This window comes from Physcomitrium patens, chromosome 1, assembly GCF_059467195.1.
Source record: "Physcomitrium patens ecotype Gransden chromosome 1, ASM5946719v1, whole genome shotgun sequence".
Taxonomy (NCBI): domain Eukaryota; kingdom Viridiplantae; phylum Streptophyta; class Bryopsida; order Funariales; family Funariaceae; genus Physcomitrium; species Physcomitrium patens.
Window position 1 is genome coordinate 3262268 of NC_143410.1, and position 20909 is coordinate 3283176.

At 43.2% G+C, this 20909-nt stretch overlaps 3 protein-coding genes across 5 annotated transcripts; 2 read left to right on the forward strand and 1 right to left on the reverse strand.

The window, feature by feature from the left end:
* Positions 1–572: 572 nt before the first annotated feature.
* On the reverse strand, positions 573–7680 carry LOC112290208 (uncharacterized). Of its 2 annotated transcripts, none has more exons than XM_024536285.3 (15): positions 6518–7680; positions 5527–5670; positions 5185–5262; positions 4946–5071; positions 4768–4834; positions 4521–4582; positions 4230–4369; positions 3962–4088; positions 3717–3831; positions 3498–3586; positions 3147–3230; positions 2542–2922; positions 1556–2218; positions 1167–1226; positions 573–962 (listed from the first exon to the last, which is right to left on the reverse strand). In XM_024536285.3, exons 1-15 carry the CDS (start codon positions 7370–7372, stop codon positions 843–845), a joined length of 3111 nt encoding a protein of 1036 aa, XP_024392053.1. In that variant the 5' UTR covers positions 7373–7680; the 3' UTR covers positions 573–842. The 2 variants fall into 2 exon arrangements, with proteins under 2 accessions (XP_024392053.1, XP_024392045.1); XM_024536277.3 differs by having other exon boundaries at positions 1556–2221.
* A 3438-nt stretch (positions 7681–11118) lies between these two features.
* LOC112279405 (translation factor GUF1 homolog, mitochondrial) lies at positions 11119–16074 on the forward strand. 2 transcript variants are annotated; one of them, XM_024513810.3, is made up of 12 exons: positions 11119–11455; positions 11593–12156; positions 12397–13046; positions 13242–13330; positions 13483–13694; positions 13912–13979; positions 14296–14400; positions 14623–14694; positions 14819–14932; positions 15100–15240; positions 15351–15410; positions 15563–16074. In XM_024513810.3, exons 2-12 carry the CDS (start codon positions 11770–11772, stop codon positions 15729–15731), a joined length of 2067 nt encoding a protein of 688 aa, XP_024369578.1. In that variant the 5' UTR covers positions 11119–11455; positions 11593–11769; the 3' UTR covers positions 15732–16074. The 2 variants fall into 2 exon arrangements, with proteins under 2 accessions (XP_024369578.1, XP_024369587.1); XM_024513819.3 differs by lacking the exon at positions 14623–14694 and having other exon boundaries at positions 11306–12156.
* A 1170-nt stretch (positions 16075–17244) lies between these two features.
* LOC112279415 (pyridoxal reductase, chloroplastic) lies at positions 17245–20299 on the forward strand. The gene is made up of 8 exons (XM_024513831.3): positions 17245–17521; positions 17850–18078; positions 18267–18354; positions 18699–18822; positions 19018–19119; positions 19243–19394; positions 19617–19710; positions 19992–20299. Exons 1-8 carry the CDS (start codon positions 17393–17395, stop codon positions 20175–20177), a joined length of 1104 nt encoding a protein of 367 aa, XP_024369599.1. The 5' UTR covers positions 17245–17392; the 3' UTR covers positions 20178–20299.
* The last annotated feature ends 610 nt before the right edge of the window (positions 20300–20909 follow it).

The following is a 20909-nucleotide window of genomic DNA, read 5'->3' on the forward strand; positions in this document are numbered from 1 at the left end:
TTTTCAAAGTCTTGTCCAGTGATTTTCTTATAATACATTGAATGCTAAGATCTAAAGTTTGTTATTTCCATCTATAAATTTTCCCAACCAATCTGCAACACTAATTTATTTGGATTTAAAGAATATAATATACTAACCTTTTACATTCGACTCTAACAATAAAAATGTACGCTATGTGCTTCGCATTGGGAACAGTGAACTGCAGTGACACATTCCCAACCAAGTACACAACAAAAGATCAACTTTCCAGAATAAAAATTGTTCATGCTAACAAATTATGTGTCACAGGTTTTTTCACGTTTATTGGTACCTTCATGAAGATATTGGAAGTGGGTGCTGCTGGTGAAAGCATGATAAAGCCGGTGGCTTTAGGGTTTCAAATGTCAGTCTCCATCACCCATCAGAAATGGGATCAGAGCAGACTTGTGAAAAAATAATGCAGTGGATCAGCAATGCCTGCTTTTCCCTCGCCTTTCATCTCATACATTCAGTTTACAGATTATTACTGGTGAAGGTACTATGAAATGGCAGTGTACAGTACACTAGAACAGCAGCCATTATTTAACAGGTAATGCTACAATGACTGATACACGTTTATTGATCACATCTGGATCAATGAAAACCCATTTGAAAATTACACGTTTGATTGCACAATTGTCCCGGGCATAGAGAGTGCATGATAGTTAAGAGAAAAAACAAAGGGGGAGGTGGGTAAAAAAGAAAACGTAAAGAAAAAAATCTTAAGCTGTATGTGATACAAATGGGTGTTTACACAATCTATCTAAGATTACCAATGGTTTAGACCACCTCCGTCCACTGCCACCAGAGAATAGCAAGTAAGCTCATTCAGCTTCAGATACATTTTCAAATGACGGCAATAACTGCGTCCCCGGAGTCGATTCAGATCCTTCTCCTGTTAACATTGATGGCGGCAGTTTCTTCTTCAGGTCAAATACCTCCATCTACAACCATAGAGGATCAAAGGTAAGAAGGTTGATGTTGGGCTTGGATTCCTACCCAAGTCGCTGTATCTTTTCAGTGTTTGCCAATCCTGAGATACATAATGCTCAGGGATGCTATCACTGCTGAACATAGTAGAAAACTAAAGACACTGAACTCTCCTAGAACAGTGCGTGCAAAAGGGGTGGTAAATGATCGACGGTTACCTGCAGATTGAAGGACCTCGTCCGTTCAGTGGCAAGCAACTCTCTGGTTGATTGTAACTCCTGCAAACCAGGCAGATGATGGTCCAAAGCGAATGAGTCACGGACTGTAACACACGATCAGGTACTTGTAGAAAACCTAAAAATGTAGAAGATAGCTGTAGTCTACGAACTGTGAAGGCGCTAGACTCGAATAGGGGACGTTTTTGAAGGCACAGATGTTTGCTCGAGTCCAAATGACTTGCCAGGTCTACAGGTCCAATATTCATGTCAGGATATAGACTACCCAGAGCATGTGAAGAGATTTGACACTCTGAACTCGAGAAGATCACCGTGATACTCTTCTAGAGATTTTTTTCACAAGTTGGACGTAGCGGACGTAGTGCTCATACCATTTGAGTGTCCTCAAGGACAGCCTTGAGGAAAGCCAGATCATGCTCCAACCTCAGATTCTCTGAATGAACCACGTTGCACAGATTATTCGAGTCTTCTTGTGCTCTCTCAGCGGCGGCAACTCTCTCTTTAAGATCCATTTGTCCCTTGAGAGAGGCTGCAAGCTTTCCTTCAGCATGTTGCCGAGTTTTCAATGCTAATTGAAGGCTTTTTTCTGCTTCTTCTTTCCCTTTGAGAGCAGTTGAGAGTTGTCCTTCTGCAAGCTCACCCCTGCGCACAGCAGCTGCTAGTTTCATTTCGAAGCTTTGTCTGTACTTATTAATCAAGTGTATGCGTCTTTCCATAGTCATAGCATCCTGTAGGTCCGCAAGTAGCTGACTGTCGCTACATTCTTCCCCTTCACAGCTATGCCTTTGCGATGCAGTAAACAGACTTTCAGCCCAATCACTGGCATGAGACTTCGTTCGAAGGCTCAGGTCAGTGACAACTCCCCTTCTGGAGTCTACGTACTCCCTACTTTTCATCACCGACGAAAGAGTGAAATCCAAAGATTCCTTCCTTCTAGTGGAACCTTCAGGCTTTCTTGGGTTCTCTGAGCTGCGTGTTACTATAGGGGCCAACTTACCCCTCATCTCCAGATCTGCATGCACCCCATCAAAACCCTGCTAAAAGGAAGTCAATAGAATTGCACCAAGCGGTCATCTTAACACTCACCCAAAACGATTATATTCATGACTTATGATTAAAAAAAATAATATGGTTTCCCTTGTGAAAGACTCTACAATCACAAATAATAGATCAAGTGCAAACACTTTCAAGGACCTACTCTTGGAAATCATTGAAAAAATAGTAAACTTGCGGCTTGGCGTGCCAAATTGTTTTAATGATTGCACTTCTTGTCGTTCCAACTTCTTGCAGATATTAAACTTTTGAGAAGGCAAGCCTTGTATTCAAAAAGTAAATCAACAGCACAGATCTTACTGACCTTGTATTGCTGCAAGGGTGAACTCCTATGAGACGATGTTTCTCTTAGAACCCTCGACAAAATCTCTTCTGGAGGTTGACGAGGAGTTGAGTACTTGCTTTCATTTGTTTCAGCTCCATATCGTCTCCGTAGAGGAATTACACCAGTTAAATCAAAAGGAGCTTCCGGTAAAGGAGAGTTACCAGGTGAATTACGTGAGCTACAGTGTTCTTCTGACAGAGGAGATAAATGAGCCTTCGCTACATCTACACATGCACATGACAGCCCTGATCCAGCTACGCTTGGTGCTGTGGCATTCGATTGACTGTCTCTTGCTTCCGAGTTACCGCTGTATGAAGACCTCTTCACGTGATCCAATGGCATTATATACAAGACCTGTACCTGCATACAAGGAGACAACACATTATCAAATGGCTTGATTCGAAGCAAGTATCCACTTTCACCTCTCTGATATGCCAAAAAAACAGTGAAAAATAAAAATAGTCTGGTGTGGATTTTCTGGAAGTGGACACAAAGTAATTTAAGCATCGCTAAAGCACTACGATGAGGCCATCAACAGCTCTCTTGAAGAGAGCTCGCTTCTCAGATCAGGGAACAGCAAGAACCTGATTACAAACTTCACTTCCTTTTCCCCCAAAAGCTACCAACATTGTCTTCTCCTTTCGCTGAACAAGCACCAAGCTCAGACCCTGTGACAAGAAAGTGTAGTTAGCAACCCTTGAGCCAGGGCATCTTCGTAAATTTAATGCAACACGACTTAACCATTACGTTCATTCAAACTACCACGCCCCACGCCTTCAAAGCAAAATAACCGATCTAAAGTATTCCTGTAACGAACATGCAGGGACATAAAAGACGGAGGTTTATGATACAATGTGGGTAACCGAAGGACTGGCCCTGTGCAATAAACTGTGGAACAGCAAGTGACTCTTGAACAGTCACCGATATTTAGCAACCTGATTGGCAACGGGTGTATTTGCAGTAGTTGCAGCAATTCCAGACCAGGTTAAATTAGCGACATCAAGCATTAGCGTCTCTGTCGAGCCTGCAACAAGTTCATGGTGACCTGTTAGATGACAGTAGAAACAGTATCTCCCTCTAGAACAGAGATGAACATACATGAAGCTTCAAAGTAATTAGCAGAATAACATCATAATCTTGGGCAAAAAGGTTACCGTGACCACGAGTCTCTCCCCCGGCAATGTACCACTTATCGCCTACTAGAATACCAGCATGGCCAGATCTAGGAGAGGGAGTGATGCCTTTTGTTTTCATTTTGGACCATTCCATCTGAAAAATAATAGAGAGCTTTGTTGGCGATAATAAGATTTTGTATCTTGTTGCGCGAGACATTAGGATTCTCAATATTCATGAAAGGAGAAAAAGATGCTTATCCAGTAATAGTCACAAACCATCTTACCGTTTCAAAGTCCAGAGCAAATAGATCATTCAGAGGCTTAGACTTCGAAGCTCCACCAAAGATCAGTAGATAGCGATCGTCATACATTGCAGCACAGTGTTTTGTACGTGGTGAAGGCCCAGAACCCCTGCACCAAGATTCATACGATATTAAACGTCAACTCCACGTTTCTAGCTATGCGAAAATGGAAAAAAAGGAAAAAACCGACGTTGACAGTCAAGTATTTCAGTATAAAAGTTCCCCAAAATTAAAGGCTTCTGTAACTTACGAAGTGTGCAACGGCAGCCACATGAGAGATTTCAGATCAAGGATGTGAAGATCATTCAGCTTCTGTCCTTTAGGCGTCTCCCCTCCAAACATAATAAGTATGCTTCCTGCTCTCGTTACACTTTGACCACTTCTTGCCGCCTGCAAACATTGCGGAGCTCAGCATATACCAAATGGACAGCTTAAGATGAAGCTCATCTGAGAGCTTACGAGCACTCATTTCGAACGAGTAAAAATTCGCTTACTGCCAAAATGGACAAATTTGAAAGATAAAGGCTTGCGAAGAAGTTACCGGAATCTCCCCCTTGGCTGTGATTCTAGTCCAACATTCCATCTCCAGGTCGAAAGACCAAACTACATGCAAGAAGAATCTTTTTAATAATTAAGACTCAGTGATGAGAAGATGGCATATAAATATTGCAGGAGGTGATGATTAAGCACGGGAATCTTCGAGACGACTGCCAGCCTACAAATGACTTGAATCTCAGTCACTGCAACTAACGTAACCATCCTGAAACAAGTTGAAATAATGATAATACCTTCAACTCTATCACTGCCCGGATTCAGTTCTCCGCCGATCAAGAGTACAGTCTTCCCCCATGAAATCTGCAGCCTCGGTTACAAATATTTGATTAATACTCTAAATAGGCATTGCAATCCGTCGTATACGACTAGCTCAGATTATGATGGAAATGGTGGGATAGAAAAAGTACTGACTAGGCTGTGACCCCTGCACAGAGGCAGCGGTCCTGGCGTTGAGGCTTTCAAGTTCCCAGGCTGCCCATTTGCAAAAGCTCTCCCTCTACCCAATTCGGACCACATCATTCTATGGAGATGTAACATCTGCAAACAAAAATTACTATTACAATTGGAAATGAATGCTTATTTCCAAAAACTCGAATGTATAAGATCTTTCTGAATTCAAGAAGCACTTGCAGCTTAACAGTAAAAAATACCTGCACGTCGTTGCTTGGCCCAGAGGCAGTTTGTCCTCCAACCACCACCATTCTGCGTCCCACAACAGTTGCTGCATGCTGCCGTTTCCCACATCAATGAAAAGACGTGAATACTAGCAACGATGTTCTTAAACACATACAATACGTATATCCTCGGCAAGGACATACAAGAATTACATCACACACATGAAATTGCCATCACTCGGTAGCAGTGTGCCACAGAAGTAGAAGGGTGATGTGATGAAACTATTGACACAGCAGAGGACTAGCCATTGTGTAATGAAGTAGCAGACAAGAGAGCAGAGCATGTCATTTCAACTTCAAGCTTGGGCAAGGGCTTACAAAATGCCGAGGCTCAGGTCTGTTCCCCCGTGGATGCACGTTGCTCCAGCCAGGTCCGCCATTCAATGTTATCTCAATGCTTCCCATATTCGTTTCAGCTTGAGCATCTGGTGACGGCGAGTTATAGTTGCTGAAATTTTCTTCCTAAAATTTGGACATTCAGAGCGCACGAGTCAAGGCAGTGTCAAGAGTTCCACCCCCAACATTCGTACAACCCACCAGCAATACACGAGTCTCGATAGCGGAGGGAAAAGAAATTTGTTTAGAAAATCAAGAAAGGACCCTCGAGGGAACGGAGTCTCAGAAAGCAACACACAACTTAAAACTCCTACATGTACTGCTTCCCTTGACTCTCTGACAATTACACTGAAGAAGCACCATTTATCAACCACCCTGACGCAGGAGGAGGTGGGATCCTTCCATTAGCTTTATCAGCCCAGGATAAAAAAACTGCTGAGAGCTTGCAGAGCAATGATGCTCAACTCAGGATTACGTAAGGATGAGGCTCAGCTGAAGGGTGATAGACACGGGCAGCAGATGGCCGAGGGTTCAAAACACAGCCCTCCAAGGTTATAGGCTCTCGAGGCTTCTGGAGAGAGAGAGCATGTACTGGTCGCGCGAACAGAATTCAAATCCGACAAAAAACCAGTTACTAAGAAGTTCAGCCCACACAAGGATCTTCTTGTGTAGGAATGCACATGAAATGCTAAGGTCTGCGTCGAAACGTTGGGACACCTTTGTTCACTGTATAGCTCAGAAACGCTGCACCAACAAGGGTTGCAATTCCACTCTTCTACAGCTGCCGAAAAAGCTTCACTCGGACAACACTATCATGAACGTGGAGCTTTAAGAAGTGCCTGCAGTCTGGAAAGTTACGCACTCAGGAAGTTCCTTTATTTTTAACGCTCTGTCCGATTGTTTCCATACCGATAACATTGCACTAATTCTGTTTAACGAGCTATTAATATTCAATAAGCTTAAGTAGACTCACCCTGCCAGCCAGTGGTCTAGCAAATAGACGCGAAGAGATGTATCCATCGCGCTTGGCGTCGTGAGCTCTCTCCGTCCCACGAACAAATCCATCGTACAACTGGCTCTTGACAGGGAGCCCATCTACAGGCGCAACTTTCTCATCAGTCGAGTTCTTTCTCTTGATATAGCTGTGCCGCTTGTGGTCATGCCTCCGGGCTGCTAAAGAACCCAGACTCTTTTCCAGACGCGATTCGTCCACATCGCTATCTTCACTTTGGCCCAAATGAAAACTCCCCATTTCCGGCGTCATCTCATTCCGCTCACTACCACCGCGCACCGGTGAATCGTCAATCAAGACCCTGTCTTTCGTTTCACTATCAAACTGTATCGCCATGCTCCTGCTAGAATCCTCTGCATCCATCGCCACCATCCTCTGCATCCCGCCCGCACCCTGCTGGTCTCTCACTACATTTTCCGTTATTTCCCCTTTACTAGGGACGCCATCGCTGTTCTCTACCATCCTACGTGACCCCGCGAAAGCGGGACTCACAACAGAGAAACCTCGCGGGAAGCCGTCACGCCTGCTATCATGGCTATCTGTACTCGGTCGCACTCCCAAACTCCCCGAGCTTACATTCCCGCGATCACGAAGTGAATCGAAGCCAGACAAACGGGCAGGAAACTCGCGGAAGAATATGCCCGTCGCGGTTGATGGTCGGGGACTGCTCTCCTCTCTCACCGTCTCTGTACTCGACCCGCTCTCGCTACTATTCCCCAGCTCTCCACTGCTTCCTCTCGCGACACCCACGTTCTCCAGCGCTTTCTGCCCAACATCCAACCCCGGCGCAGGATTACTTGCTTCCGATAGCGCCATACCACATTGTTTGCCTGTTCATTAACTATGGGCCTGCTCAGATCGTAAGATTGGGTGCACTCTGCATGCACCTGGTCGCAATGTGTGCATTAATGTCAAGCGCCTGCTCACAGGAATCTGCCGCGTCGTGAAGGTAGCCTGAGGAAGGTGGAGAGGGGAGGTTGAAAGGGGGGGGGGGGTTGGGGAGATTGAGGGGGGGATGGGGGAGGAAACACCGAGGAGGAAAGGGAGGAGTATAAAAAGCACAGATGTGGGCGGACGAGTGTGCCACTATTCATGAGCTCTCCCTTGTATTCCTGCCGACTCCCTCGGGCCCGGAAACAAGTCCTCAGTTTAGCACTGCTCCAGGATGGCACGGCTGCCCACCCCGAGGCGTGGTGGCGAGAGTGCCCAGCTAGCCAGCGCCGCATGCGTGGCTGCCAAAAGAAAATAATAAAAACTCCAGAAAAGCCCTTTGAAGTGACAGCAAATTCGCACACACTCCCCTTATGAATGCTGATGATCCACCCACACTTGCCAGTTTCGGAACTCCGCTCCCACCCTAACATGATTGCTATCCATTTCTTTTCCTAGAGCACAAGAGAACGGTCGATACTTACTATCTTTAGGTACATAGGGCTGCGTTTTCGGTTCAGAATTTCGAAGGCTGCAGTGCTGAGAGGTTTATCAGAGATGATGCACTTTACCAAACACTTCCGAGTAATTGCCCTTCTCCCACTTCTTTACACTTTCTGTCAGGTTCTACGCTGTTGAAAGTGGTGTACTCACAATAGGCACACAAGAAATTCACGGCTTCGGTTCATTTTGTCAGCTTCAACGCAACGAGTACAGGGCGTACTTCCCACAAAGTGCAAGAGCTGGATCTCGGTGCAAGACATTTCGAAGACCAATTTGCGCAAGGCTCGCATTGTGTGTACGGCGGTCGGTGACAATCCAGCCGGCCATGCCAGGATTATCAGCGTGTCAGCGAGCGCTGGTAAGTCTACCTCTTTGGTTGACGAGCTTCCAGCACTATATGTCTCATTATCCACGTCGTTTGGTTTGATGAGACCTTTTACACCAGTCTCGTGTTGCAAATGCCGCTCTGAATGTAACGACGACGCGTTCGATGCTTCCCTCCGTAAATAATCACTCCCACCGACGAGATACGAATGAGTAGTTATATCTTGAATATGGGACCACTTGCCGCATCCTGTTGAGGACCTCAAGAACAAAACAAGCTAGAAGAAGAAGATGCAGAGGGAGCAGTGAAACTCTTCCGTCAAAGTGCGTAGTAGCTGGAAGACTGGAGTTCCTTCGAATTGGACGACGATTTCTGCTTCATTCTTCAGATCGACCTCAACAGATCGGCATCTGAGAATGACTACTGCAGCAAATGGGCTACATTCAAATTTCTCAGCTTCAGATGCAGTGTTGACACAAGGTTCATGTGTGTGGGTTTGTGGGTCACCGGAACATGATCGTGTGTGTTCATCGAGCTTGTCTGTACACGGAACGGTGACAATCTCGAAGGGAAGAGCATGAATACTGTGAATCTGAGCCCCTGGTAATGGAAATCTGGGCACCTTCCTTCTTCATTTTGAGCTTGATGTTGCACCTTGTTTACTTCTAAGAGTAACCAAATCCTAATCTATGTATCTATCGGTCATTGTGAATGAGTTTTGTGCAAATTGTTTTGAAGATGATATTTTACCTTCATATTGTGTTTCTTCCTTTGTTTGTTAAGAAACACAATATGAGGTCTTTCTCTGTTTTTCAAGGGTTTTTCGAGTGGATTTGTTGTTTTGTTCTTATTCTGAAGTTTTCTTCGTGATCTTACCGCTCCACTGCAGAGTCGTTTCCAATGCAATGTTGCCAGATATTATCATACTTGCATGTAATGTGGCATATTAGATTCTTGACAAAATGAATACATATATATATATATATATATATATACATTGTGCAACAAGGCGACGAGATTAATATTATTGAAATAAATGTGTCATGGTAGTGTCCTCAGTTACGCAACATTGTATTTTATAAAGTAAACCTTTGAATTCCTACCATTGCGGGAGATGTACCATATCAACAAATTATGACTTACCGTGCAAATGTGAAAACTTGTCGTTATTTTGGAGATAGAGGATGCTGATTTTTTGAGCCATCATCGTATTGCATTCAAACATTCAAAATAAAATATTACAATCGTATTAGAACGTTGCAACAACCAAACCTCTTTTAATTGAAGACCGGTATAAATTTCTGTGAAGTGAGTTTGCAGTTATCTGGAAAAGCTGTTACTGCATTAATACAGTGTACGCTTATTTCTGTAGTTGGCGCTCCATATTCCAGGTTGGAACACTTAGTTAGCCTTAGTATGAAAATGGATATGCATGTGCACACATACAACGATTTTGTTACATCCTTTAGTAGTAGCTCTGTCCACTTGAGAAAGCCATAAAACGTCTATGCCTCTCCCTGTACTTTGCAAAACAGAAAGTGATAATCGCCAAGTTCCAGAGTCCACAATGGCAAAAAATATGAAAGCGCCATCATCGAGACATGGCTGATTGAATTCACCGCCATAACTGCAGTGAATAAGTAAGCTTCATCACGAAATAGTATTTTTACATTGAAAAGCTTCGGATAGTCAGCGAGACAAACAGCAACTCATGGATGATCACTGATTACTGATCGGCTTGCACTCCGCATTACGCCCCATAAACATCACGACAAGATTGTGCGTTGCGTGGTGGATTTGCTCATGCGTTCCAAGCATTGACTCTGGTAACGCGTGGTTAAGTACCGGAACGTTATTGCTGCAGAGTGATTCGCCTCTTCGTACACATGTGCAGCGAGGATTCAGTGATTTCAGATCCTGATGGCGCACCTCGCTTTCAGGTAGGATCGCGTAAGAATCTCTCGTTCGTGAGGATTGAATGCTGTCGAAGTGGCTCCAGAAACGATCGTTGATAAGTGCGCTGGCTTGTGCTCGCGCACCTTCTGAAGCTTGCCTGGCAATGCGGACTTTACGCACGGTGAGCACATTGGGATTATGGGACGGATGCAGCGATGGCAGGTGGCTCAGACATTGATACCACTTGGGAGGAGAAGTGTGAGTCTGTGTTTTGAACAAAATACATAAAGAACAGCTTTGAGGGGCTACGGTTCGTTTCGCTCTGTGCACCAAGCCAAGGAGAAAGCTTCTCACGTGATCTCGAGTTTCACATCGAAGATTGAGAGTTGGATTGAAGAAAAATGGTTTGACGGTGTGTGCTCCTAGTTTTAGGGTCCTTGTTTTCTGTAAGAATGATTTTGTTTGTGGTGTCAAGTGGCCCTCGGAGAAATCCGCAACTTCACAACCAAAAATAGTTGGATTCCGCCCTGGGTCCCACACGTGCCTTAACTCCAGCGTGAGGAGGCCCGTAGGAGGATATTAATTCCTATCACGATGTCCTTCAACCTAGCTCCATCTGAACACAGACTTGAATATCTATGTCATGAACTCCTTTCCGCTGTGATGGAAGAAACAAGCAGAGAGGAAAACAAGCCATCCCGGCCACCAAACGCGGCTGCCACTGAGATTATCATGGTGTTGTACCGTATAATATCGCAGAGCGTGATTCATCCGCACCTTTCGGCCTTTGACGTCACTCCGCACTTGACATGGAAGAATTCTTTGTCGCTCTAGATTCACGCCAGAGCCTTCCTCCACGAATCGTGCTAAACCTATGATTAGAGATCTTGGATTCACCATTTTGTATCAATTCCAACGACCGCACATGGGGGCGCCCCCACCGTCAGCTTGGTCGTGAAACTGGGTTTGATCGCCGGTTCCGATTCTCGGCACTTGAGAGACGAGGAGCCCATAAATGAAACCCATTCATCCATCCAATGTTTCATCGTCCGCCGGGCTGTGGTTTTGTGGTGTAATCAACCATCATGTTTCCAAAACCCTCAACCCTGCGTGAGCCTTCGAGACACGGAAAATCTGGGTGTATGTTGAAAGTGGTGGCTGTTCCTTTGATGTGGGTTATTTCCGGAGGGTTCAGCTGGATTTTCAAGTAGCTAACTTGTCAAGTGGGTTTATGGACATGCCAGGTATTCAATCGGCGAGATTTCAATGCATTTTAGTTTTGTTCCATCTTATGGGCGGGGGAAAAACCCTAATATTTGTGAGATAAGCGTTCATTTCGTGAGGTTGGTTTGACAACGAGTGAAGTCGGTTTCTTTTGAAGCTTGCTATGGAAAACTGGGAGCTGCATAGATTGCAAAGCATCTGCCCTTCAGTCGGATTTGTGGAAGTCATTCGTGCAGTCAGTAGTGTTCTGTGGGTTGCTCTTTCGCCATGCGCGCTGCCGTAATTAAGCTGCTGTGGACCGTCAATTGGGAAGAAGTGGGTTTCCTTATTAACAATGGTGGGGAGAATGCCATCGATCCGAGCGCCTCTCGCGCTCACGTCCTTTCTCCTAAGCCTTTCTGGAAAACCCAGTACCTGCGTTAGGTCTGGACTCGCAGCGAACTCTCGACCTTGGTTTGGATCGATCGCTGGTAGAAATCGGGTTTTGGCAAATGCACCGTGGTGGGGCGGTAAAGCAGAACTCTCTACTGATAATTCAGTTGTGTCGGGTGGGAAAGAAGAGAATGTGGATCTGAAACAATATCCACCTCACCTGATTCGCAATTTCTCTATCATTGCGCATGTTGATCATGGAAAGTCGACGTTAGCAGACAGGCTGCTGGAGCTCACAGGCACCATTCGCAAGGGCCATGGACAGCCTCAATTTTTAGACAAATTGCAGGTACGAGTAAAGGATTGCGAATAGTTCTTCTGTCCTTGAATTATAAAGATAAATACATATCTTCAAGCCAATATTAAAATTTTATGAATGAATTCATCATGCATGGTGCATTCTGTGAATTCCCATATGAGAGCTGATGTTTATTCAAGGAAGTGATTTTCATTTATGCTTCGATGTTTAGTATTTTGTTTTCACTGTGTTGCGAATTTAAATTTCACACATTCATGGCTTTTGTTGTAGGTCGAGAGAGAGAGAGGAATCACAGTCAAAGCACAGACTGCGACAATGTTTTACAACTATAGGTCAAAGAAGACAGGGGGTGCAAATGAGCGGTTTCTTCTCAATTTGATTGACACTCCTGGCCATGTGGACTTCAGTTATGAGGTCTCCAGGTCTTTGGCAGCTTGTCAAGGTGTCCTCCTCCTCGTGGATGCAGCTCAGGGTGTGCAAGCGCAGACTGTTGCGAATTTCTATTTGGCTTTTGAATCCGATCTGGCCATCATTCCAGTTATCAACAAAATTGATCAAATTAACGCTGATCCTGAGGGCGTCAAGTCGCAATTGAAACAAATTTTTGACATTGATCCCGAAAGCGTTCTTCTTACATCAGCTAAAACAGGACTAGGGCTGGAGAACATTCTGCCTGCTGTAATTGAGCGAATACCGCAACCTAAAGGACTGGTTGATGCATCTCTCCGCATGCTGTTGCTTGATTCTTACTACGATGAATACAGAGGTGTTATATGTCATGTTGCGGTTGTCGACGGAGTTTTGAAGCGAGGAGATAAGATCGAATCAGCTGCCACTCGGCAGAGCTACGAGATCATGGAAGTTGGCATCTTGTATCCCGAGCTAACCAACACAGGAATATTATTGACGGGTCAAGTTGGGTAAGTTCATTCTGTTTCGAATGTGTTGTCATTATCTGCTTATCATTCGGCATGAAAAGATTGTTGTAATGAAAGGTGAATTATATTAGCATTATTTCTCAGTTTTCTAACAGATTTACATTGATAGTTACTTAGCATTCTAGTTCACATACCAATGATCGCAAGTGGTCTTGAATTGTCTTTCGTGGCCAACAGATATGTGGTTACTGGCATGCGCTCTACCAAGGAGGCCCGTATAGGAGACACTTTGTTTCATACGCGTAGTGTCGTTGAGCCCCTTCCAGGTATCCACTCTCTTCATGCGTAGTGATTCATTGTGCTTTCTTCTGTTTTGATGAGAAATAAAGTTATGAAACGGTGCTGAACTCATCCTTTAGACCCGTGCATGGATCAGGAGTTAATTTTATACTTTCTAATGGTCTCTTGTGTCTTTTAGGTTTTAAGCCAGCAAGGCACATGGTATTTGCTGGAGTGTATCCTGCGGATGGCTCAGATTACGAGGCTCTTAGTTCTGCAGTTGAACGCTTAACTTGCAATGACGCAAGCGTTTCAATTGCAAAAGAAACTAGTGGGGCTCTCGGGATTGGATTCAGGTGTGGCTTCCTTGGTCTTCTTCACATGGATGTGTTTCATCAGCGTCTAGAGCAGGTAGGGTAGTCCTTTCAATTCTTTTATCTCACCTTTTATTGTGATTATGAATGGATTTAGATTTGGCCTATTTCTGTTTATCCTGTTAACGTCCTTCAATGTAGTTCTTGGGTGCCAGATTTTTTTGCGTTCTTAACGGGATGAAGGGTGTTTTGACTTCTATTTATTTGTTAAACTGCCGAAATCTCACCATGAACTTTTGAGTGGTTGAATGCAGGAGCATGGAGCTCAAGTAATCACAACCACCCCAACTGTCCCTTACATTTTTGAGTACTCGGATGGGAGGTATGTATGTCTTTTTCTGGAAGAGACAAGCCATCAAGTTTTTGGTGTGGAGTATAAACGGAGAGGGATTATAAATGCATATATTGTTGTTATTTCTAGATTTAGCATAGTTTCAGTACAGTGTTCTGCTTCTCGAATCCCTGTACAGAACACGCAGTTCTCATCACTAATTTGTAATTTGTTTTCAGCGTATGTGCTCTTGAATACCCGATTTTTCGTGCCTTCCCTTGTGCACCAAAGCGTGTAGTGGGCGTAGATTGTGATGTTAGTACTTTGTGCATTTGCCCAGCAACTGATTTAATTATTTTTCTCCCAGCAAGTTGACTATCCAAAATCCAGCTGCATTGCCATCTAATCCTAAATCAAGACTTGTGGCATGCTATGAGCCAACAGTGATGGCCACTATAATCACCCCCAGTGAGTAAGCTCCTTAACCATTTTCTTTCTTAAAATAGCTTCGCTTCTTGAACTTCCCCACTTTGGATATTTTGCTTGGTGCACTTTCTCTGACTTCTTATCTAGAATGTCAATTTTCCTGGTCGACGATGTTGGCGTGTGTCTGTTGTGGCGTCTGTTTTTCCTTTTCTTTTTCTTTTTTTAGTATTTTTAAAACGTTTGTCGCTTCGATTTGTTTGTGAAATAGGTATGTTGGTAGTCTGATGACACTGTGTTCGGAAAGACGGGGCCAGCAAACAGAGTATTCTTTTATCGATGGGTAATTCCCATTGACCTCCTTTGTCTTGGCGAAGGTTGAGTTAAGTGCAGAGGAAGTATTCAAAAGTCGTGGTTTTCTCGTAATGCTCATGATGTGTCACTGTTAATGCTCTTCGTTTCTGCAGGCAACGAGCAATGCTCAAATACCGTATGCCGCTGCGTGAAGTTGTAATTGATTTTTACAATGAGTTGAAAAGTATTACTTCGGGCTACGCCTCGTTTGATTACGAAGAAGCTCCGTAAGTCTCACCAATAATCTTCAAAATCAATGTATTCTAAAAAACGCTGCAATCCTGTTCAGGTGTTCACTGTTGTTACGCAGCATTTGCAGCTAACAAATCTCTTTTATAGGGGTTTTCTATTTACCGTTAAAGTTGGTAATGGATCCAAAGTTGCCTCATGCCAGGTATCAAGAATCAGATTTGGTAAAGCTTGATATTCTGTTAAATGGGCAACCTGTGGACGCACTGGCGAGCATTTGCCACCGCAGTAAGGCTCATTATGTTGGTCGGGAGCTTTGTGAGAAACTTAAGAAAGTTCTCGACAGGTGAGCTTTCATTGTTTAGGTCTTCTAGCATGTGAAGTCACTATTATTTTTGTTTTACGATGATGGTGTGTGACAAATTAATTCTGATGTCATGGGCCTGGATGGGGCAGGCAAATGTTTGAAGTGGCCATTCAGGCTGCTATCGGCGCCAAAGTAGTTGCTCGTGAGACGTAAGGGCTGTTCTATCCATGTTGCTTTCAGTTCAATGCAATTCTATGCAATTTTTATTTTTATTTGAATTTTTTAATTTTTTAGACTCAACACTTGTAGACTGGGGCATCGTGGTACAACAATACTGAATTTTGTTGGTGATGTCATGCAGACTGCCTGCTTTGAGGAAGAATGTGCTGGCTAAGTGTTACGGAGGAGATGTGAGCCGCAAGAGAAAACTTCTGGAGAAACAAAAGGAAGGCAAGAAACGGATGAAGCGAGTAGGTAACGTGGACATCCCGCAAGAAGCTTTCCACTCGCTACTCAAAACTGGTAATTAATAAGCTTGAGAGGTGTCTTATCGTAACCACTTGTAGTTTAACACCTTCAAACAATTCAGTTTTCACTACTTTTACATTTCTCGAATTTCAGATTCAAACAACTCTTCATTTAGTCCACTCATCAGAACTTCACATTTCCTTCATTATGTCCTTCATTCCACTTTTCAACCAGTGTTAATTTAATAAATTAAGGACGTCTGATAGCAAGCATGGCCACATTTGAAAGCACTTTAGGATCTTGATGGTCAAGGTAAAACTTTAGATGACAGTCCTATACTCAACCTCATGTTGCAAAACATAGCTAAAATCAAATTTACGTCGTAGCTGAACCATTTATAAAGAACGTGATGCTCTGTTGTTCCCTGTTTCTACATATCCTTTTTTCAATTCTCGTCGGGAACAGACCAAAATCTAGTGTTTAATTTGTCTTTTTGTTTTGGCGTGCTTGGTTTATCATCAATTGGTGTAAGGATTACGATCGAATTTCTAGCTTGAAAGCTAAAACTGAGATATTTATCCAGCATTCGATCTAGATGTTAATTGTTGCATGACTCCAAGTACACGGAAACCTTGTCAAAAAGACGAGTTGAACGAGAGTTAATCTAAGGAGGAAAGATTACAGCATCGTGTGCTTGCTGTAATCTGGGAACGAAACGACGGCGCAACAGTCTCTTCCAAATTCGCTAACGCTTTATCCACATCCTGTGATTTATTGTTCCATCTGTGCCAGACACAACCCGCGATGTTCTTCAACAGGGTAAGGTCTCACTGGTGCTGCCGCTTCGTTGAGCGACACGTTCGATTGCGAATCCTTGAGTTGCAACTCTGATTTGGAAATGTGTAACAGAAGCTTCCACTACCTCTACTGAATACATTGGTTTGTAAGCTATGCTACTCCACACCTCTTCACGCCATCACCTGAACCGCAACACATCTCATTGGATCCAAACGCATGCTGAGTTACCGCCAGACTATGACTTCCATGTGCAGCTGATAACCACGAGTCTTTACAACCGTGCTTGAATCCTGAAGAGGCCGGTGGAATTGTATAATAGTTGAAGATCAAGATATAACTAACTATATGGCCAATATGCATCCTCCTCCGCCTAATGCAAAGAGACGGCAATCGTAGCTATGGCAATGCGGATTCTGCAGACGCTTCCCATCCATGAACATTGGACCATGCACTCGAGCCTGTAAACTCCGTAGAGGAGTAAAAACTCACTGATCTCCAAGCTTCATAATAAGCGCGCAAATCCTTGTCTACGCGAATCACAGGTTGCCCTAGAATGTCACACAAGCACAAATGTCTGTAGATGATGTGGGCTTGTTTCGTTTCTCCGAGAGCCTACACCTGCAACACTCCTGGACCGCAGCTGCTATCCCCAGTTCCCAGCTGTGGATGAGGTATCAGTGGTGCCGGATCCTTGGCTTCATACGTCATGGCGGATGAACTGTTGATGTGCAAAGTGGAAGGTGGGGTGATGAGATGGCTTCCTCAGAATCCTCCCGCGTGTTGCTGCGTCCCTGTGCATTCAGGGGCAGTTGGTGGGATTTGTTGATGAAGGCCTATGTAGGGTGTTCCCAATTCTGTATGTGTTGAACAAGTGTTCAAACTTTTGCATACTGTGAGTGGGTGTTTAGTGAGTTGAGGAGGCTTCATGGCATTGGTGGTGCAGCCTACTGCTTTTTGCAGACCATACGTGAGAGCGGATTTGCCCTCCTCATTGCCTCGCTTGTCTCCTTTTCCTTTCCTTCGCTCCCTTGGTATTGGCAATAAATTCGACAGTGTAAGTTATCTGCTCTCCTTGGCTTGAATTTGAGGATTTTGCTGTTGTTCAGCAGTCGTGTCTATAGATTGCTCAACTTTCAGTTCTTTTAAAGCATCGAAATAATAGTCAGCGTAGAGTTGTAGAGCTCAGGACAGACCAGTGAAGCAATCGCGCACCTGTAGACGTAGAAGATTCCAGACTGTATACTTACATGATCCTTGCGACTTGCTGACTTCAAGAGTGACAATTCATTTGTGGTTTGGATTGTTTACTTGCACCCGTTAATTGAAACTCCTTCCTGCAGTTGGGTTTCAAAACTTTTAATCTATTAATTTGGATTTTCCAGGTGACAGTGGGACCTCTGACAGTTTCGCCGATGGGGTTAGGAACCTGGGCTTGGGGAAACCAGCTTCTATGGGGCTACGAAGAAGAGATGGACGCGGAGCTGCAGGAGGTTTTTAACTTGGCTGTCAGCAAGGGAGTTAATCTTTTCGACACTGCTGATTCTTATGGAACGGGAAAACTCAACGGCCGAAGCGAATTGCTTCTTGGAAAATTTATCCGCGAGTATCCAGGTTAGTCTAGAACTGTTGAAATCTAGAGCGGAGTATGGTATTGAATTCCGAACACTGGAGAAGGAAATTTAGATGTGCATTTAGTGGTACTCATGCGAGTGGATTAGTTTGAATGTTTCAAGTCAATCTGAAGGGTTCCATCGTTCCCGAATTTCCCTTTACAAACGATGGCTAGGAATTTGTGGCAGGGAAGGATGCGAAGAATGTGAACATAGCGACAAAGTTTGCAGCGTTTCCATGGCGTTTGACGCCTTCGCAGATTGTGAGCGCTTGCAAGTACGTTGAACCTATTTTGATTTATGTCTCTTGGACATTGGCGAGTTACTGTAGGCAGACTAGAAATTTCAGCTGGAAAAATGCATCGTGGCATAAAAAATGCTTGCACGACCCTTTGGTCGTAAAATCTGAGTGAATAAAAGGACCCGTGAGATCGAAGATATTTCGAAGAGTAAGATTTGTAATAGAGGACAAACGAAACAAGTCAACTTCGTCAGTAGTTTGATGCCTTCTTACCCCTCTGTAATTGATCGATTAAAAATAATGACTAAACGTAGCGCTAGGTTCATACATTCCTCTAGCAGAAACTTCATTGATACAACTTGTAAAGTGTTTCTTTACAGAGGTTCTTTGAAAAGATTGGAGATGGAGCAGCTTGCCCTTGGACAGTTACACTGGAGTGCAGCCAATTATGCACCTTTTCAAGAGCAGGCCTTATGGGATGGACTGGTAGCCATTTATGAGCAGGTTAGACACTTGCGGCTTTAATCATATGTCGCCGTTACTTTCCTGGTTGAAATTCCTTCTTATTCTCAAAGAGCAGGAACGTGTATGCAGTAGGACTAAATATGATCACTTATCATCGCGAGATCAGAACTCCCTCTATCATTTGTTCTATGCTCAGTGAATCGCTGACCACTTTCATTTGCTTGACATAAACAGGGATTAGTGAAGGCAGTTGGAGTCAGCAATTATGGTCCCAAGCAACTACGACGAGTCCACAAATATCTGGATCGCAAAGGAGTGCCCCTCAGCTCTGTCCAGGTGATATTTTAATCGTGCAATATCATTCCCTTTCGCATAACGAATTATTCATTCTACCAAGGAGCCGTGATAACTCGTGCGCAGCTTTCACTGATTCGTTCAAGTTGCTGAATTGCATTGTAGGTTCAATTTTCTTTGTTGAGCAAGGGTGCTGATCAGATGGAGTTGAAGACGGTATGCGACGAATTAGGCATTCAATTAATTGCATATAGTCCTCTTGGGCTGGGTATGCTGACTGGGAAATACTCGCCTACAAATGTGCCTTCTGGTCCTCGGTATGCTTTTCATGTGTTGGAAAATAACTGGATTATCTCACAATTTTTTTGACTAATTCGATTTCCTGGATTTCTGCAGATAAATTGTTGTTCTCATATCTTCTGAACTTGCTAAAACAGAAAAGTGTAACCCAATATATACACACGCACAAGCACATATCAAATTTTTAAGTTCTGTTTGTTTGGAAGATTAAGCACATACTGCTGTTGTATTCTGCGCAGGGGTTTATTATTTAAGCAGATACTCCCTGGACTAGGCCCATTACTCGACACAATGAACCAGATTGCAAAAAAGAGAAACAAGACTGTCTCTCAGGTACCACTTCAAATCTCCGACTCTCTGGGATACATTCGAGATGTGCATCTAAAGTGTTCATCTTATTTATTGACTTTCATTATTTCTTGTTTTTCAATCCTGACTTCTCTCCACTCTTTTCCTAAGTGAAAATACAATCACATCGTAGCTATTTCTACCAAAATATTCCATCGTCATCGGCTGGCTAAGTCCACGTCTCTCTCTCTCTCTCTCTCTCTCTCTCTCTACGACTTAATTATATATTTGATTATGTTTTAATTTCGACACAATGGCCCCTGCAGGTTGCTATCAATTGGTGTATATGCAAGGGAGCGATTCCTATTCCTGGTGTGAAGAGCTTGAAACAGGCAGAGGAGAATCTCGGTGCCCTTGGTTGGCGCCTCAAACCAGAAGAAGTGGCGAGTTTAGAATTGGCTGCTGATCAAGCTCCACGAGGCATGATTCAAAATATTTTCCAAACATCATGATTCTCAGAGCTAATCGTCTGTAAGTTCACTTTCTAGATACAGTTTTGAACTCTTGTGCCATGTTAGTAACTTCTTTCTTCATTTTTAATTTTTAATTTTATTTATTTATTTATTTTGTTTCACTAAGAGGTTCTCGTTGACAACGAGATTTTCAACTTCCCTTTAATGCCGCAAGTTTGTAAATTTGAGCAACTTAGTGCTCCTGAGTAAACGAAGAATTAAGTAGTTCAACATTATTATTAAATGTTCCAAACAAATATATTCGCTAAAAAGCATTTGAGAATTATATTATTGTAAAAGTATTTTTAGCAATTTTTAACAAAGCTTCTTAAGTTTTTTCTAAAAACTACCAATGCTTGGATAGTCTATTTTAAAATTTAAAGAAGAGTGCTATTCTACTACACAAGAACAAATTATATTTTCAATTTTTTTCCATATGGCTCCATAATTGATTTTTTTTAATGTGAAGCCAATTAAATAAGACTAATATCAACTAATCAAAGGTTTTGAAAATAGTAGTTTCTTGCCTTCGTTTCTAAGTTTAAAGAGTTCCTAAATCACCTTTTTAGTTAGATTGTTTAAATTTCAGCACATATGTTTACTAGATATATCATCTTATCTTGATTTCCATAGATTAGACTTAAATAAATTTTTATTTGAAGAATTGTAAAAAGAAATAGCTTATAAATATTTTTCATGTAAATTTATACATAAATGAATACTTTTTATTTG

Bases quoted from the DNA above. Each gene is read 5' to 3' on its own strand.
- LOC112290208 (XM_024536277.3), bottom strand. From the start codon at position 7,372: ATGGCGCTATCGGAAGCAAGTAATCCTGCGCCGGGGTTGGATGTTGGG. The intron at 5,263-5,526 runs GTAAGCCCTTGC...GGGAAACGGCAG, and splicing joins GACCTGAGCCTCGGCATTTT to CATGCAGCAACTGTTGTGGG. The intron at 3,832-3,961 runs GTAAGATGGTTT...ATTATTTTTCAG, and splicing joins TTGCTCTGGACTTTGAAACG to ATGGAATGGTCCAAAATGAA.
- LOC112279405 (XM_024513810.3), top strand. From the start codon at position 11,770: ATGGTGGGGAGAATGCCATCGATCCGAGCGCCTCTCGCGCTCACGTCC. The intron at 13,980-14,295 runs GTATGTATGTCT...TTTTTCTCCCAG, and splicing joins TTTGAGTACTCGGATGGGAG to CAAGTTGACTATCCAAAATC. The intron at 14,695-14,818 runs GTAATTCCCATT...TCGTTTCTGCAG, and splicing joins GAGTATTCTTTTATCGATGG to GCAACGAGCAATGCTCAAAT.
- LOC112279415 (XM_024513831.3), top strand. From the start codon at position 17,393: ATGGCATTGGTGGTGCAGCCTACTGCTTTTTGCAGACCATACGTGAGA. The intron at 17,522-17,849 runs GTAAGTTATCTG...TGGATTTTCCAG, and splicing joins TTGGCAATAAATTCGACAGT to GTGACAGTGGGACCTCTGAC. The intron at 18,355-18,698 runs GTACGTTGAACC...GTTTCTTTACAG, and splicing joins CAGATTGTGAGCGCTTGCAA to AGGTTCTTTGAAAAGATTGG.